The following is a 17,791-nucleotide window of genomic DNA, read 5'->3' on the forward strand; positions in this document are numbered from 1 at the left end:
ACAAAGTGAGTCCAGGACAGCCAAGGCTACACAGAGAAACCTTGTCTCAAAAAACAAAACAAACAAACAAACAAAAAGACAAAACAAAACAAAAAAATCAAAACCAAAAAAGAAAAGGAAAGAAAGTCAGCTGCTTACATTTTTTTCACTTATGACTCCTTTTCACCTGAGAAATGTTTCTAGTCATTGGTATATATAGTAGTAGTAAGTATAGAAAGGTGGTGTACAAATTAAACATTTATCTGTTAATTAATTTTTTTAAATTTTGGCATATAAATTTTACCATTTTTTAAAGATTCAAACAAATTCTCATACTAATGAAATCAATGTTCTTATTGACTTTTACATACGAACTAAGTCTTGCCTGAATATGTGATACTGTGGGAGGTCGAGATCACTTTATGTGTTTCAGACTTGATCAATATTTTGCCTTTGCGGCCATCGGTGCCGAGGACACCACTTTCCATGAATAGATTGTACAAAGTGACAGACGAATATTTAGGGCCATTTCAGAGGCTGCTAGAAATTCTGTCCGAATTCTAAGCTAGAACTCATTTAGTGATTGTCAATGAAGTCAAACCAACCACTTGATAGCAGCTTTTTAACCAAACACAATCCAAACGATTACATACACGCTAAGGATGACGGTAGGAAAAGTGAAAGTCTTTGTTTTCCAAAATGCAGTCATTATGTGTCTAGAATAGTGCGAAGCTCTTTGTATGGCACGAACGCTGCAGTTTATGGCATACGTTTTATGCAGTTACATGTTTATAGTCTTACGTGTGAGCTGAGGGTTCTTTAAGCAGTGTTGGTGTCACAGGAGTGACAGTCTGCCACTCACGCAACTTGTCTTGTGAAGTTTGCAATGCAAATGGGGACAGGCAGGGGACAGGCAGCCCACAGGTGAGAGGTGGGAAGATGGAGGGGCGGAGTGTCACACTTGCTCTTTGTTGCCTCCCTCCTTGGCCTGTGTCACCCTCAGGTCTGTAGCAGTGACTCAAAAGACCCAAGTATTGTCTTTTCTCCCCTCATTGTGAGTCTCCTGATTGCAGCAAAGTCTTTATCACTGAAGTATATAGCTAAGTGACAGAACTGTAGATCCTATTAAAGGCCTCACACCTCTTAGGTGTTTGGAAATTCTAAATTACTACCTCTCATTGTAATGATAGCAGGAATTCTAGAAGCTCACGTTTAGCCAACCCGTGATCTTAACATTAACATGATCAGCATGTTATTACCTAAGGTTCAAAATGGCCGGTAGAGCTGAGCATTGGCTGCTAATTTAAGGAGACAGATTGCAGAACTGTGGCTTATGTTTGTTTGTTTATGGCTTTCTTTCCACATTCTCTTTCAGTTAAAGAGATGTACGACTATCAAGGCAGGTCCTACCTTCACATACCTCAGGATGTGGGTGTTAACCTGCGCTCGTCTGTGCCCCCTGAAAAATGCTACCTTCCCAAAAAACAAATCCATGTCTGGTCTGGACACACAAAGGTAAGCTAGGCGCATGTTGCCGTTAGAAAACACAAAGGGAAGCCAGCGTGAAGCCTCAGCTGTCAGTGCAGCGGCCGCAGACAGAATCCGAGCACCACATTCAAGGGGAACATGAGATAAGCTTTGCAAATGCCCTGTGGCACAGTGGCTCACCAGGCTCCAGGCCGGCCCTGATTAAGCTGTGGGGTCAGTGTCCATCCCCCATACTGTCGCTTGTTCCTCTCCCCACAAGTTCCTACTGCCATCTGCTTCCTCTTGGCACAACACAGTGAACAACGGGCAGATGGTGCCGAGTCTGCCGCTTTGCCACAGGAATGCTGCTTTGGGTCCTGGGTTTATCACACACCGGAGGGTGGGTGGCCCTTGCTGTCTAGCCCAAGGTACTGTTTAAAGGTAGTGCAAAGTGGGATATTTGCAAACTTCAGACGCTGCTATTGTTTGTCACCTGCCCTATTCCAGCTGTTAATTGCCAGATCTCTGCCAAGAACAGGAGACCACAGAAAAGAAAGGAGAGAAGGGGGGTGTAGCAGTTTGACTGGCTCGGCATAAGGAAGTGAATCTGAAGTTTAAAATAAAAAGCCTTCCGTGGCCTCTTGGCACACTGTGAAGGCCATTCTAAAACATGTCGAGGGAAATAGCAAAGTGGGTGCTTGTAATATCGTGGCATTTGACATGCTGCCTCTTTCCAGGGTGTCAGCGCAGTCAGGCTGTTTCCTCTCTCTGGACATTTGTTGCTGTCTTGTTCCATGGACTGTAAAATTAAGGTGAGTTTTCAGTAACCCAGGGAGAGTGCCTCAGAACCTCAGAGCCAGGGAAGTCTGTCTGTTTAGTCAGAAGGAAATCTGTGGTTGTTAGGCAATTAGACGCTAATCATTTTCTCTTAAGCCCTATGGATATAACTGTTTATGGACTGTGGTCCAGTTGGCTGGACTCTTAAAGCTCAGACAACTGATTAGGATGTAATCCAATCACTTTGGCATTGGGCACATAAATATTGAATCAGGAATGATGCATTTTTTATAGAGGTTATGGATATGTAACTGAGTTTGCTTGTTCCTCAGACTGGCTGAGGAAGAAAAGATAGGTGATGGAAACTCCATGTCTAGAAAGTAGACAGAATAATTTATTTTATCCTTTTGTTTTGAATACTGGGATACCAACTAGCTGTGCCCTCAGCCCTCTCCTGCTCTTGGTGCTCTCAGGAGGCTCCATCTAAGCCTTCCTCCCAGCTGTAGTGTGTGGCAGGAGAAGCCAGCTGTCACTCTTGTCAACTCAGTGCAAAGAAAACTTCTTTGAAACCTTAAGTTTTAAAGAATAGTTGATGTCTTTGTGTCTCTTCTGTGTCCAGATCACCATGTGGTTCAATAAATACCAGCCCTATAGTATTCATGTGGCTTCTCCACAAGTCAAGTCATTACGGCTTTATCCTTTTTAAGTGTTGATGAGTACTATCAGTAATAAAGCCGCTGCTGTTAGTGAGAACAGCCTTTCAGGTGTTTGTCTACAATAGAAACAGTTTGCTCTGATTAAAACAGTTTCCAAAAAAATCCGTAATTTTCTTTAACTTTCACTTTCTAAGTTGAAATTACATCAACCTTGGGTCAAGAAACACAGTCTAAGTTGAATGTAGCTAAGGTAACCATTTATGAGGGAGCTGTTGTGTACAGAGGGGTTGAACCATCAAAGGTTAGAAAGTGTGGGCTCTGCCTGGGAATGCTCTTCTCATGCTGGGGTGTCCCCAATCACCACGCCACAGGCAGGCGCAGGAGCGGTTCTGGCTTTACACAAGCATGCCTTGGGGGTCGGGGGGCGTGCTTTGGGAAAATGTCAGAGCATAAAATATCAAGAAAATATCATTACAGTTCCAAGCAAGGGAGCAGGTCCCAGAGGTCCCTGCCCAGCATGTACAGGACCTGAGGCTTCTACCAGCAGAAGTTGTCTTAAAGCACAACAGCATTGTCGGGATGAACTTGAGGTAGCCAAGTCTTTAGAGATGTTAGAATTATGAGCCATTGATACTACTTACATATATGGGTTCTGTACATGTTACCCAGAAAAGTATTGTAAAAACCACCTTTCAGTATTAAAGTGGTACATAACAGCAGTCCTAATAACAGTTAATTCCTGTTACAAAAGCAAAAACTATTCCTCATAGAGGTATAAAATGGGGGGGGGGGAGTACGAAAGTGCCCAGATAAACTCCATCTGTAGCTAAACCCTCCCAATGCTTTGATGTAAAAACCTCTCCAAGGATGAAGAATGTGTACATATCTGTGTCCCAAAAGTATAACACAGGCTGGCAAACTAGTCAGTATCTACTAATTAAATCCACTGTACCCGCAAAGCTGTGTGTACGCACACACAGCTAGCAAATGGCTGTTGTTACTGATAAAGACTTACATTACGGTTGATATCCCCAGGGCTAGGGCCTTTGCTCAGTGGCAGAGCGCGTTCGTAGTGTCCATGAGGTCCTGGGTTCAGTTGCCAACGCCATAAAGAAAAAGTTAATATTTTCATGTGCTTTTTATTTTCTCCAGCTATGGGAAGTTTATGGAGACCGGCGCTGTCTGAGAACATTTATTGGTAATATTTCTTTTTCTCCCTGTCTGTAAATCTGTTTAGGAAAGCTTTTGTAAGAACAATAACGTCAACAGCAATGATTTTACTGTCTAGATGTGCAGGAGAGTATTCACAGGCCTGAGCTGAGTCATAAAGGGGTAAATGTCTCTAGGGGGGCCAGGAGGGGGGGGGGAGGATGGCGGAAGCAAGAAGGGTACGAGACCGGGGGGCGGGGGCTGCACTGGGGGACCACGTGCAGAAGCAGTTTGCCGTGGTATAGGAGAGGGATGGGTGTGGATAAAAACAGAAAGGGAAGCGGGATTTGGAGAACCAGTTGTGCCACTGGTGAACACAACTGTATCCTAATGGTGGCGAAGAGCCGTGTAACAGCCCTTACCAGAAGTAGTGTGGTGTACAAAGATTCCTGCCAAGCTGGAGGACGCTTTGATGAAAGTGGTGAGAGTGTGAACTACAGTGCAGAGACAGAGGAACGGAGTTCATGAGATTCAGTAGCAGGACCTGAGTGATGCGGGCAGGAACCTGAGGTGACTCCCAGGTGGCCAGATGAAGAGCGGAGCCAACCAGCAAGGGAGGGAACTTAGGGTTGGGACTGTGATGTGCAGCCTGTGGAGGTAGCCAGTGTGTGGGAGCCATGGGCAGAGCTTTAAGAGCAGGTTGGGAGCATAAGGAACGTTGTGACTGAGAAAACTCCATGAAGATAAGAAGTGGACCAAAGAAACACAGGCCGTGTGCCAGGGTAGCCTTTCCGACAAAGGCTTTTCTGTCCTTGTCACTTCTCATTACTTCTTCCAAATTTAACTGTACCACATTAAAGCGCTGGCATCACCGTGGCTCTGTTTTTAGTTTAAAGTGGGAGTCTATTCTCCCATGCTGTGCTAAGGGTACTGGTGCTCTGTGCAAGTAGATGCTAAGATGTCACACCAGCACACAACACTTCTAGGGAGACAGTTAACTGTCCAAAGGGGAATAAGACTCCCCTCAGATACAGCAGGTTTGGTCTCCATCAGCCTCACCTATACTGCCGGAATATTCCTCAGGGGGACTGGGGTTCTCTGCAACTCCTGGTTGCCATGAGCATCACCATGGCTCATCTGCTGCCCTGCACCCGCCTGACTGCAGCTCTGTGCTGGGTGTAGTTCTAGGACGCTGCGCGTGGTTGGTAGTTTGAGCCATGCGCATTTTGTGAAAGCTATATGTGTCCTGGACATAGTGAAAAGTGGGGATTTCTGTTCTTGTTTAACTACATTTTTTTTTTTTCTTTCAAAACTTTGAAAAGATTAATTGGTCTGTAAGGTTGACTTCCAAGTAAAGTATAGTCAGTGCCTTGAAATTAATTTAGTGTCTGAATATCACCTTCTAGAAAATGCAACTACCATCCTAGTTTTGAATCAATTTCTATGAAATTAAGTAATGTGATCCCAGAAGTACATATTACTACGTTGGGGCTACAGTTTCCTGGACTTGAGGTTTGGGTCACTGTTTTTAATTCCAGTGTGGTGAGAAAACTGAGAGTGAACCTTCAAAAGCTCAGCTTCAGTCCTTTCACTGACAATAATTAGAACTTTAGATCTCAATAAATTTGGCCGGCTAGTCATCAGTGTGTACCGCATATTGAAAGATGCCAGGAGGTTGTGGCACACACCTTTAATCCCAGCACTTGGGAGGTAGAGGCAGGCAAATCTGAGTTCCAGGACAGCCTGGTCTACAGAGTGCATTCCAAGACACCCAGGTCTTCAAAGAAAAACCCTATCTCTAAACAACAACAACAACAACAACAACAAAAAGAAAGCCACAACCAATTTTTAAAAGTAAGCCCTTTCCCCCAGTTCTTCTGAAAGTGTCAGGCAGCAGAGCCACCTGCAGAGCATCTTGAAGGCCGAGAAGTAGCCACCCAGAGCCTTGGGCACAGATGCTCAGGGAGCCAGATGGGGTTGGGGACCCTGACTGCAGCATCCTTGAGACCACTGTTAACTTCTCTTATGGTGCCTATGCGGCCTCCTGATCTCACCGTAGCCTCTGTTGGCTCCATCTCTAGGTCACAGTAAAGCTGTGAGAGACATCTGCTTCAACACTGCAGGAACGCAGTTCCTCAGTGCGGCCTACGACAGGTACCTTAAGCTCTGGGACACTGAGACAGGTAAGTGCGTGTCACTCCAGAACTGTGCAAACTCCCTGGCCCTCTGGTGAAACAGCGCCTTCTCCAACTGGCGCTTCTCATTATTGGAGATGAGCTGGCAGCACAGTGTGTGTAGCTTGGAGCTCGTCTGTATGACCAGAGCTCTCCCTCGGAAGCCCTTTTCTCACCTGTGTGCTTACACAGCAAACACTGATGGGCAAACCAGTGTACACTGGTTCTCTTTATTTCCCCACATCTCCCAAGCAAAAGCCTAATTCAGTTGCCCAGATAATGTACACCTGAACTCACATGGACCAATCAGTTTTACTTCTTACAGCCATATTAATTGCATTGGTATTTTGTGGTAGTATCATTTTATAGTATTAGAAAATCAGACATGAAGGCACATGGCTGCAGTGCCAGCACTCAGGAGGCTGAGGCAGGAAGACATGAGTTCAAGGCCAGCCTGGGGGCAGAGTAAGACCTGAAAATAAAGTCAAGTTTAATGATAATAAATAATGTTTACTGAGTACTAACTGTGCTAAACATATATGTACGTGTTTGTGTGTGTGTGTGTGTGTGTGTGTGTGTGTGTGTGTGTGTGTGTGTGTGTGTAGTTTAGTTTTAACATGCCAATATGAGGTGTGTGCTAGTCTTAAATTACAGATGAGGAAACTGGTCCTCATGTGTTTCTCAGGAGCACACATCTAGTAAGTGGCACATTGGATTCAAACGATAGCAACATAGAAAAGCAGAGAGAAAAGTCGTGGTAGACAGGAGTGTACTAGGTGGTTAAAAGGCACAGGCCTAAGCAATATCAGAAAATAGTCTGAGGAAGACCCTATAGAGACACCAAATCTAAGTTTCATAACTTCCTCCATCCCGGGTTCCTCACCTTGCAAGCGTCATTCTCAGATCTGGATGCGCATTGCTGTCATCTAGAGAGCCCCGCGGTAACTCCTGCCTGGGCTCCACCCTTGGCTTCTTATTGTCCAGTGTGTAGACTAGGCACTTCTTCCGTGTCCCCAAGCCAAGAGGCAGCCATCTTACAGCTCTTAAAAGTTAAGACATGCAATTGTATACAGCACACAGCTGTGTGGTGGTTTTTTTTATAATAAACTTCTTCAAATGTGTTTTAATATCACAAGATCAAGACAGAGCATCCTGGCACACAGTAGAGTTCTTGTGCCCTTTGCTAGTCTGCACCACTCCCAATAACCATAGTAACAACAGCTGTCACCGCAGAGCCTGTGCCTGTTCATAAACTTATTGTAGATAGATCTGTGCTGTATTTTCTTCTCATTTCTAACTCATCACTCAGCTTGACACAGTGAGTTACTCTCATGGCTCATACCAGGAATATTCTTTGGTGCATTGATGTAATTAGAATTTGTCTCTAACTGGTGCCACATTACTTTTACAGAAAGTGTATATGTGCGTGTGTATATGTGTGTGTATGTGCGTGCATGCGTGCACCTCTCTCTCTGAACTGAAAGCTTACCAGTTTTGCCACGCTGGATAGCCAGCCAGCTCCCAGGACTCATGTGTGTCTCTGCCCCAGTGCTGGGCTTATGGCCGTGCACAGCTGTTTACATGATGCTGGTGGTTTAAACTCAAGTCCTTGCATTTGCACAGAAAGTGTTCTTACCACTGAGACCTCTCCCTGGCCCCTGAAAAAGAAATGTTTGTAATCAAAAAATCTATGGAAAGCACCAGTGTAGTGGTTTTAAGATCAGGAAGCTGCCCTTCCTCAGAATTCAGTGAGTGAGGACTCCTCGGTAGATCTTTCTGCCATTGTCCTTTGGGAGAAGTCAACTGTGTTTCTTGTTTAATTTGGCTCCTTGTTTAGGACAGTGTATATCAAGATTTACAAACCGCAAAGTACCCTATTGTGTCAAGTTCAATCCCGATGAAGATAAGCAAAATCTCTTTGTGGCTGGGATGTCTGATAAAAAGATAGTGCAGGTAAGTCCTCTGTCAGTGTACCTGTCGGGGTTTGCGAGCTTTAGATTCTGTCGGGGAAGAGAGCAGCAGACCCCTCATTCGCTGATGTCTGCTGCTTTGAGGGTCACCCGTGTAGTGCTGAGAAGGAAGCGGTCAGTCCGTGCACACGGGTGCTCGGAGTCCTCAGCTTCCCGGGTGTCCTGCGCTGCTTTTCATGAGTCCTCTCACCCCTGTCTGTGCCTCCCTCTCGCTGCTGCACAGTGGGACATTCGCAGTGGAGAGGCTGTTCAGGAATATGACCGGCACTTAGGAGCTGTCAACACGATTGTCTTTGTTGATGAGAACCGAAGATTTGTGAGTACATCTGACGACAAGAGCCTGAGAGTTTGGGAATGGTGAGTCTTCATCAGTGAGAAATCTGACTTTCATAAGCAAGCAATTAAAACAGTTATAGCCAAGGCCTGGTAACATACAGCTGTTTGCACATTTTTCCAGCCAGAGTGTTTTAATTATTTAGGTACCAACAATTATGAAATTGAAAGCTAAGCATTTATACTATCCTTCACAGTCTTTGGAGAATCTCCCCGAAGTACATGGATTCGAACTAGGTTGTTTTGTTTTTTTGTGTGTGTGTGGTCATAACTGCCATATTGTCATATCTCACATTCTTTTTCAATTTTTTAAATAAAATATATAATTTATTTTATGTGCATTGATGTGAGGATATCAGATCCCTTAGAACTGGACTTACAGACAGTTATGAGCCGCCATGTGGGTGCTGGGGATTGAACCTGGGTCTTCTGGAAAAACAGCCAGTGCTCTTAACCGCTGAGCCATCTCTCCAGCCCCTTTTAAAATTTTTACTTATTATTTTTGTATGTGTATGTATGTGTGATGGTGAGTGTTGGCTCATGCTTCACTGCACACATGTGGAGGTCAGAGGACAACTCCGAGGACTCGGTGCTCCTGGAGTTCAAGAGCTCACACGCAGGTCATCAGGTTTACACGGCAGCACTCTTACCCACTAGGTCATCCCGCCAGCCCCCACTCGCATTCTTTATTAGATATCTTATTCATCTTTGAAAAATGGCAGGCAGGGTATAGTTTGTATGGCTACATTTGGCTATGTGAAGGTTTCATATGAAGATCTTGGTCTCAGAACAAATCCAGAGAAAATACCAGCGTAGTTAGCTCTTAGCTTCCTTAGCATCTGCTTTGTAATCATTCATGCAGTAAGTTGCCCCATGCTGTCAGCTTTAAACATTTTCTTGTTGAATATAATCAGAATACACTGACTACTTTTTCTTTTTATCAAAAAAAAAAAAAGTTTTTTCTAAAGTCAAAAAAAAAATCCTTAAGCTGGTTTCATTAAGTGTCACAATTATTCTATGATTTGGTTGCAAAGAAATAAGTAGTAATCGTTCTTCTTAAAACCAGTTCTTGGGTGGAACCCAGTTTGTGTTATGGTCACAGAGCACAGCTCAGTGGGGACCACAGCCTTGCCAGGACTAGCAAGGCCGCCTTCCCTCCCACCCCTAGAAGCTGCAGTGGAAAAGAAAGCAAGCAGCCTTGAACCACAGCCAGTGGTGCCCTCCTCAGACGGACGCCATGGAGAGCCAAGCAGGCTGAGTAGGCCTCAGTCTTGTCAAGATAACTGAGCTCACTTCAGATTGATTGCAACTTCTACACCATCACTGTACCGTCCAGACGGTTCACACCCCAAGGACACTGATGGGACTGCGGGGCCACTCCTAGCAGTTAGCTTCATCCTATTGCTCAGGGTTTCAAACTAAGGCCTTCTTTCAGAAATGCTGCTTCTTAGGCCTGGAGATTGAGCTCAGTGGGAGAAGGCTGGCCTAGCCTGTGCAAGGCCCCCAGGGTCCGTTCACAGTGAAAGGAAGGAAGGTGGGGCCGGGGGGGGGGGGGCAGGAGGAGAGGCAGGGAGGGATCCTTAGAGAGAAACTGGTGTGGGCACTTAAGTGGTTTCGTTTGGATGGTTTGGTTTGGTTTTGGGCATGTGCATATGATGATATATGCACACATGTGAGCGTCTACACATGCCATCCACATGAATGCAAAGGCCAGACAAGGATGCCAAGTGTCTTCCTCCGTCTCACAGTCATTCCTCGCTATTACATAGGTGCTGGGGAATTCAACTCAGGTCCTCACACTTGCATGGCAAGCACTCTTACCCACTGAGCCGTCTCCCCAGTCGGGTGTGTGTGTGTGTGTGTGTGTGTGTGTGTGTATGCCTATGTGTGTGCATGTGGATATGTGGATATGTCTTATGTGTGAGTGTGCATGTGTGTCTGTGCATAGGTGTGTATGTGTGCCTATATGTGTGCATGTGCATATGTCTATGTGTGAGTGTGCATGTGTGTCTGTGCGTAGGTGTGTGTGTGTGCCTATATGTGTGCATGTGGATATGTCTATGTGTGAGTGGGCATGTGTGTAGGTGTGTGTGTGTGTGTGCCTATATGTGTGTATGTGGATATGTCTATATGTGAGTGTACATGTGTGTCTGCGCGTAGGGGTGTGTGTGTGTGTGTGTGTGTGTGTGTGTGTGTGTGTGTGTGTGATGTTAGTTGTTTGATTTTACATTCAGATGTTTGTGTCTTGAGTTGCTGCTCCAGCTCCATCATTGAAAGTATAATGGTGTAAAAGGTGACTAATACCAAGATGCTGAACCAGTTAGAGGGCTTTGGAACACTTGTGTTTTCTCAAGTAGAAGTTGGTCAGTGGACTGCTTTGACTAAAGGAAGGTGGTACTGTTAGTCTAAGAAAGACTCCTAAAGGGCACACTGCTGTTTTGTTACAAATGATGGCCTGCTGCCGACTTTCATCTAGTGTGCGTGTGTGTGTGTGAGAGTATGTGTGTGTGTGTGTGTGTGTGTGTGTGTGTGTGTGTGTGATGACATCCTCTGTAATCAGAGATGCACACTGGTCTAGTCACTAATGATGGTACAGTTGTAGAGCTAGTGCTTTCTATATGGCCGTCACTAAGATAAACATTTTATATGAACTCTTTGGTTTAATGTACAAAGCAGTCTTATGTGGGGTGGGCTCTTTCTTTTTTCATATAAGGTAACTAAAATAGTTTAAGTGGTCTGCCTAAGGTTACATAGGGCATGAAAAGGTCAAACTTCAAACTGCAGGTCACACCGATTCCAGAACTTGAGTTTGTGGCGGGAGGTAAATGGGGAGACTTGTAGGAAGAGAAAGTAACTCGCAGCTGTTTAGTGCAGAGAAAAGCAGCTCCCTAACCTCAGTGAGACTGAGGCCAGGTGCAGGCGGTTCCCAGCCCTGGGGCTTTTATGCAAGAGGAGTTTCTCCAAACTTAGGTACCCTCTGCCTCATTGTGGCATAGCACCGCGATAGAAGAAAAGAACCAGATGACTCTGTGGTTAAGAGCACCAGCTGCTCTTCCAGAGGACCCAGGTTCAATTCCCACCACCCACATGGCAGCTCAGAATAGTCTCTACTCCTCCAGTTCCAGGGGATCTGATGCCTTCTTCTGACTTCTACAGTCAGCAAGCACACATACGGTGCCCAGACACACACGCAGACACGATACCTATACACATGAAATTACATAATTAAAAGAAAACAGCCGAAGGACGCTGGGCTTTCTTTAGCGGTTCTATACAAGCAAAGCTGTAGCATTACTGAGCAAGAAAACGGGTGGTTATGGCAGATACCAGCAACTGTGGTCTGCAAGTCAGCTGAAAGCATGGCAGTAGGCTTGGAGGGTTTTGTTCCAATGATTTTATTTTTGTCTTTTAACCAAAAGTATTTATTTTGGCAAAATGTTTTTAAAATAAATTGTACAGAAATTAATAAACGTTGCTGTTTATCTTTTATTTTTAAAATGGCACAGACTTGTTAGTTTTCATTAGGTTCATTTTCAACCCATATTATCTGAAATCAGTTCTTACCTTGCTATATTGGATTACAGGGTCTAATAGAAAAACAGCGTTGGGTTTATGAAGTTTAACTGTGCCTAGCACACGTTTTTGCCAGAAATAATGAGTTCCAAAGGTAACCCAGGTTCAGTGATTGTTCTGAAGTTGTGGGTCTCAACCTTCCCAGTGCTGCGACCCTTTAAAACAATTTTGCATGTTGTAGAGACCCCCAACTATAAAATTATTTTTGGTGATACTTCATAACTGCAGTTTTGCTACTGTTGTGAGTCATACTGTAAATATGTGACATACAGGGTTATCTGATACGCGACCGCAGTGAAAGGTTGTTAACCCCCAAAGGGGTCATGACCCACAGGTTGAGAAGCACCGTTCTAGAGTTTATTATACCAAGACTTCTTGAAAAAGGCGCCTGACACTTTTTTGTTATGTTTACTAAAGATGTAAACCTGAAACATGGTTGATTACACTAGAAAGTGCTCTTGCTTCAATCCATGTTATAAAATCCGCTGCCTACTAGTGCTAGATACGAATGTGGGACCGCGAATCTTTTTAAAATCTGGGGCTCCTAGACTTGGGTTGTTCAGAAAGACTCCTTGCTGCGCTTAGAAACATGAGCCCTGGGAGCTGACAAACGTCACGTCCCTGGTCACCACAGAAGTCTTTTTCCTCCATCATTTGTTCCTTCTGGAGATTTTTGGATAAACGAAGGGGGAAAATCAGAACATGAGGTGAAGTATAACTATTTTCCAGTTAAACAAATTATTTTCCAATTAAGGAAAGTATTGAAATTCAAACCATACCTTAAAATTGAAATCCTTCTTGACACCATACTGTTCATCAGATTACATTTCCCACACAGTACTCCACACAAACACTGTTGGTCCCGTAGGAAGCAACAATATCAACACTCCTTTCAGAATTACCAAATAATTTTGATTATGAAAAATAATAAAAGCAAAAAGGTACTTAGTACATTTGGTTCCCAATTTAAGTGAGTACTTTCGATTTTTGTTTTGTATTCAGGCATTTCTATCATGGAGTTTTTGCTCTTCTATATTTTGCTTTTTGTACTGTATTGTACACTTTGGAAATGTTTTATATAAAACTGTAAATAGGCTTGGCTTAAGCACTTAGTCTTGGTGGCCTGAGTCATTATTTTAGGGCAAATAAAACTAGCACACATAGCTCCCTGCAGCTCTGCCTGTCATCCGCTCTCACTGCCCAGGGCTTTTTAACAGTCCCACTTGCTCATGAGGGAATGAGGTAAGGGTGGCTGGCAGGTAAGTAGCATTCCTCATAGGCCTGCTCAAACATCTTACTGCTGCATCTTAAGATGAGTTCATCATTAAAGAATATTTAGTAAAATAAGGGCCAAAATTTAAGTCTAATAGTTGGAAGCTCGAGCCACTGATCCTATTATAATTTCCATGGAAAGTCATTTGTAAAGTAAAATAAAATAATGACCTTCATGGAAAGTCATTTCTAAACCTCCACCCTGGAAGTTTAATGCAAAGGCAAACTGCCTCCGTGTGGGTCCGTGTGGGCAATTCTTCTCAGTGTGCTTTTATGAATCACTCATTCTAATGTGAATGCTGTTTTCAATGTTTAGGGATATCCCTGTGGATTTTAAGTACATAGCGGAGCCCAGCATGCACTCAATGCCTGCAGTGACTTTGTCTCCCAATGGTGAGTAGGCCGTAGAGCGTGTGCTAAAGTGAGCTTCTAAGACACAGAGTAATCACTGGAGTCACAAGAAGTGCAGCACTCCACTGAGGGGAGTTGGAGTGTTGCTGCCCTTGCATAAGGAAACCTTTTATATTAGGAGAAATTACTGGTTTTCAAATGTGAATCACCTCTCCCACTCTCCTGTTTTGAAAAAAATAAAAGAATCAATGATTTATAGTTGACTTTAAGGATTTCTGACAGTTGTTTTTTGTTTCTTAGTTGTTAATAATTTTCCTTCCAACACAGATCAGGTTCAGTTATCGTCTAATAAGTACTTTTCTTTCAAGGGAATAGGAAATTTTGGTCTGATTCTTTAAAATGAGAACATTTTAGCAATTTGCATATAAAAGATTTTTAAAAGCAGTTTTACAGCCCTGTTTGGCACTGGGAGTTAATTCTCGTGCTCACTTTCTGTAGGTTTTTGAGTGTAGTAGCAGGATTAGGGCAGCACGGGGTAGAGCTTGCTCAGTGACCCTCCATCCTTATCACGCTCTGTGGACAAACATGCACAGAGACGGAACTTCATCCCTCCGGCCCAGACGGCTTTGTTGAGCTACACTCAGTGCTCATATCTGGAGCCCCAGCTCCTTCATGGCAAGTTTCTGTCTCTCTTTGAGTGCCCAAGGGTCATGCCTCACGTAGCACACTCACTGCCTGGGTGCACGTAGGAGCGTTAACAGAGTGTTGTGCGTTGGTGTTTTACTTGGATGCATGTCTTTGTGAGGGTGTGGCAGCCCCTGGAATTGGAGTTACAGACAGGTGTGAACTGCCATGTTGGTGCTGGGAAATGAACCCAGGTCCTCTGGAAAAGCAGCCAGTGTCCTAACTAGTGCTTGAGGCATCTCTCCAGCCCTAATGGCAATGGGCAAAGGCCCCTCTCTCCACCCTTCTTTGTGGAAGCCATTTTGTAGAGCCCAAGTTGAAAAGAAGGAGTCCATTGGATCATGAGAGGGAAAGACACGTCTGCAAAAGACTTTCTTCAGCAAAACAAAACAAAAATCAATAGTCTTTTATTGGATAATCCATCACCTTTTAAGTGATAGGTAATTGTGCTATACCCATACCGGTGCCATCGTCCTATCGTGAGGTATAAAGTGAGTGTATTCTGAGGGAGAAGGGGACAAGGAGGATCAGCTCCGACTGCCTTTCTGTGGCAGCTCAGTGACAGTTGGCAAGAACCTTGTCATTCTTAGAAAAGTAACCGAGTAGGTAGCACTTTGACAGACACCATATTGTATGTACCCTTTGCCATCAGGATTCAAGGTTTCATGCACTGGGTTTTTAACGACCTGCTGGCCCTTATTGAACAAAGAAAGCCTTTTCCTCACTTGAACAGTGATGGGGCTGTTTCCGGGGTAATTTTTACAAGTATATAAGATGCAAGTAAATACTGTATCAGGGCCTGGGGCTTTGAGGACTCCAGGGTAGATAAAAGCAGTGTGCCTTTTAAGAAACAGTTGCTACAGGCTTGCTGATCTGCATTTTTGGTGCAGTTTGTTTGTTTTTTGTTTTGTTTTTTGGTGCAGTTTTATTTAATAATCCTCCATTCCTCACCAGAGCTAGTCTTTAATAGTTGCCACAGATCTATTCTGATTTGTAGTTCTATTGTTTGGACTTATTATAAATTAATTCCACTTAGCATGTTTTATTAATATTTCATTTCTACTGGCACTAGGCTTGGAAATTGTTTCCTTATGTTTAAAAGTCGAAAGCTTTGATATGAAGAGTACTTGATGACAGTAGGGTTCCAGGAGCAGACTCCATTACTTTAGATGCAAAAACCCCCTCTGGCCAGTGACTGGTTTGTAACATTTTACAGGTGCCACGGGAGCTTGCTTTTCTGATATTACAAAGTAGTTGAGAACAAAAGTGTAATGAAAGCTTATATATTTTAAATCAACTTTTTAAAAAAAATGTTTGACCCTTCCTCTAAAATATGCCACCTTTTGCATTTCACAGGGAAATGGCTAGCATGCCAGTCAATGGATAACCAAATCTTAATTTTTGGAGCTCAGAACAGATTCAGGTTAAATAAGAAGAAAATTTTTAAGGGCCATATGGTAGCGGGCTATGCTTGTCAGGTGGACTTCTCACCAGACATGAGGTAAGTGAAGTCTTCGTGCTCACATGTGAAGGTGTGGTGTGGAATGTTGCTCAGATAGCAGTAATTCACAAGCCACATGAGAGCTGTGTAATCTTGCAGATGGACAGGGCGGTCATAAGGCGAGAGCGAGTTATGAAAATTGGACTTGGCGTTTCTGTAGGGTCTTCCTCAGTTAGTCAGGTGCCCTTTAAGCACATGATCCAGTCTTGTCGACGTCACCATGGCGTTTTTTTCCCTCTGCTTTTCTACATCGCTGTAGTTGAGTGGATACCAGAGCCCTGCATTACGGTGTTGGACGGAGATTTGTTTACACTGAAGGCAGAAATGCAGCTTTTGGATATTTCTAGGTCACAGTTAGTGACATTTTTACATTCATTTCCTTCTTCTCAATTAGAAATACGTAGGTAGAAGGAATTCAGATAGCCCTGTGCATTTGCATATTTAGCATGGTAATTGGGCCTCAGATTCCTATCTCTGATTCAGTCTTCAACATATTCAAGCATATTGAACTGGACGATGTTTAAAAGTTCACTGCAGTACAACGAGCTAACATGTTCCCTGGCTTCATGTGAAACTGGCTCCTTAGTGCAGTCTAGAGACTCCCAGGCTCCCAGGAAAAACAACTTTGTGTCTCTTAGATTGGTGGGGCTGGAGAGGTTCCACAGTGGACAGCTTCATACACGTCTGAGTGTCGTAGCCCACTTCTTACGGTGAAGGGACAACTGTCTCCTCAGTGTTTAACCGTCTAAGCGTGAATAACTGGGATTTGTCTTCTTTCTGTTGCAGCTACGTGATCTCAGGAGACGGAAATGGGAAGTTAAACATTTGGGACTGGAAGACCACCAAACTCTACAGTCGCTTTAAAGCGCATGACAAAGTGTGCATAGGTGCGGTGTGGCACCCACACGAGACATCCAAGGTCATCACGTGTGGGTGGGACGGCCTCATCAAACTGTGGGATTAATGGCGTTAGTCCTTTCACTGTCTGGGATCATTTTTGATCCACGTTGTATTTAACTATTTAATTATTAAAGTGTGTTGGATGACAGTTTGATTTATAGGTAATCTTTTCATACATGGCCTTATGAACTTGACCTACTGTTTTTGCTAAGAGCTTTGTAAATTTGCTTCTGATATGTTCATTGGCAACTTCCTTTTGTTCTTTATAGATGTTATTTATATGACGAATAACGACTGACTATGTTTGACAAGTAGTTATTGTTGGCAGGCAGTTTGCTTTTATCCCTGTGATGTCACTAAAAGAATCATTTTGGGGTCAAGAAAAGAAATGCCTATTGGATATGAGGTCCTACAGGAAATGATGTAATTAATGATTCGGAAAGGTACCAGATTCTCACCGTCCAATCAGAGTGGCAGGGAAGGAAAGGGACGGTAGAGTTTGATGTAAACTGAGAGACGGCTGAAGCCACCAGTGCCATTGAATCAAGTTCTAGTCTTTTACGAGTTTTGTTTTGTTTTGTTTTTAATGGCCTGTGTTGTGTATTTTTACCTGTAAATTAGTGACCTTCATTGGCTGCTGCATTCCTCTAGTTATTAAGCAACGTAAGATTAAGAAGCAGTCCACAGTTTCTTCCTTGAGGACTGTGCACATCGAAGCAGAACGTGAGGCTGTCTCTGACAATGGGACACTCGTGAGCGAGCCAAGCTTCGGATGTTCCCTGTAATCACTGTCAGTACAGTAAGAAGCTGGCTGCACTCTGGGAAACCAGGGTCTCCCGGATGCTTCGCCACTGCTACCAACCATAGCGCCTTCACTCTGGCCAGGGCGTGAAGACGTAGTCCAGAATACACTTGGAATTTCTCTGAAGTCACATTTGCCGTTTAAATTACCCTGATTTTGCTTATGAATACAAACAGTAAGACTTTTCGAATTTTAGGAAAAAA

The 17,791-nt window shown here is 43.8% G+C and overlaps 1 protein-coding gene across 1 annotated transcript in view; it reads left to right on the top strand.

Moving 5' to 3' along the window:
• Cdc40 (cell division cycle 40) overlaps window positions 1-17,297 on the top strand; it is a 51,872-nt gene extending 34,575 nt beyond the window's left edge. The window contains exons 7-15 of the mRNA XM_051164138.1: window positions 1,355-1,494; window positions 2,184-2,258; window positions 4,032-4,077; window positions 6,110-6,211; window positions 8,040-8,155; window positions 8,396-8,529; window positions 13,667-13,743; window positions 15,742-15,886; window positions 16,673-17,297. Of these exons, the coding sequence (XP_051020095.1) occupies window positions 1,355-1,494; window positions 2,184-2,258; window positions 4,032-4,077; window positions 6,110-6,211; window positions 8,040-8,155; window positions 8,396-8,529; window positions 13,667-13,743; window positions 15,742-15,886; window positions 16,673-16,850 (1,013 nt within the window). The 3' untranslated portion in view covers window positions 16,851-17,297. The remainder of the gene's footprint in view (window positions 1-1,354; window positions 1,495-2,183; window positions 2,259-4,031; window positions 4,078-6,109; window positions 6,212-8,039; window positions 8,156-8,395; window positions 8,530-13,666; window positions 13,744-15,741; window positions 15,887-16,672) is intronic.
• The last annotated feature ends 494 nt before the right edge of the window (window positions 17,298-17,791 follow it).

The sequence above is a fragment of the Acomys russatus genome, chromosome 21 (genome assembly GCF_903995435.1).
Source record: "Acomys russatus chromosome 21, mAcoRus1.1, whole genome shotgun sequence".
NCBI classification, from domain to species: domain Eukaryota; kingdom Metazoa; phylum Chordata; class Mammalia; order Rodentia; family Muridae; genus Acomys; species Acomys russatus.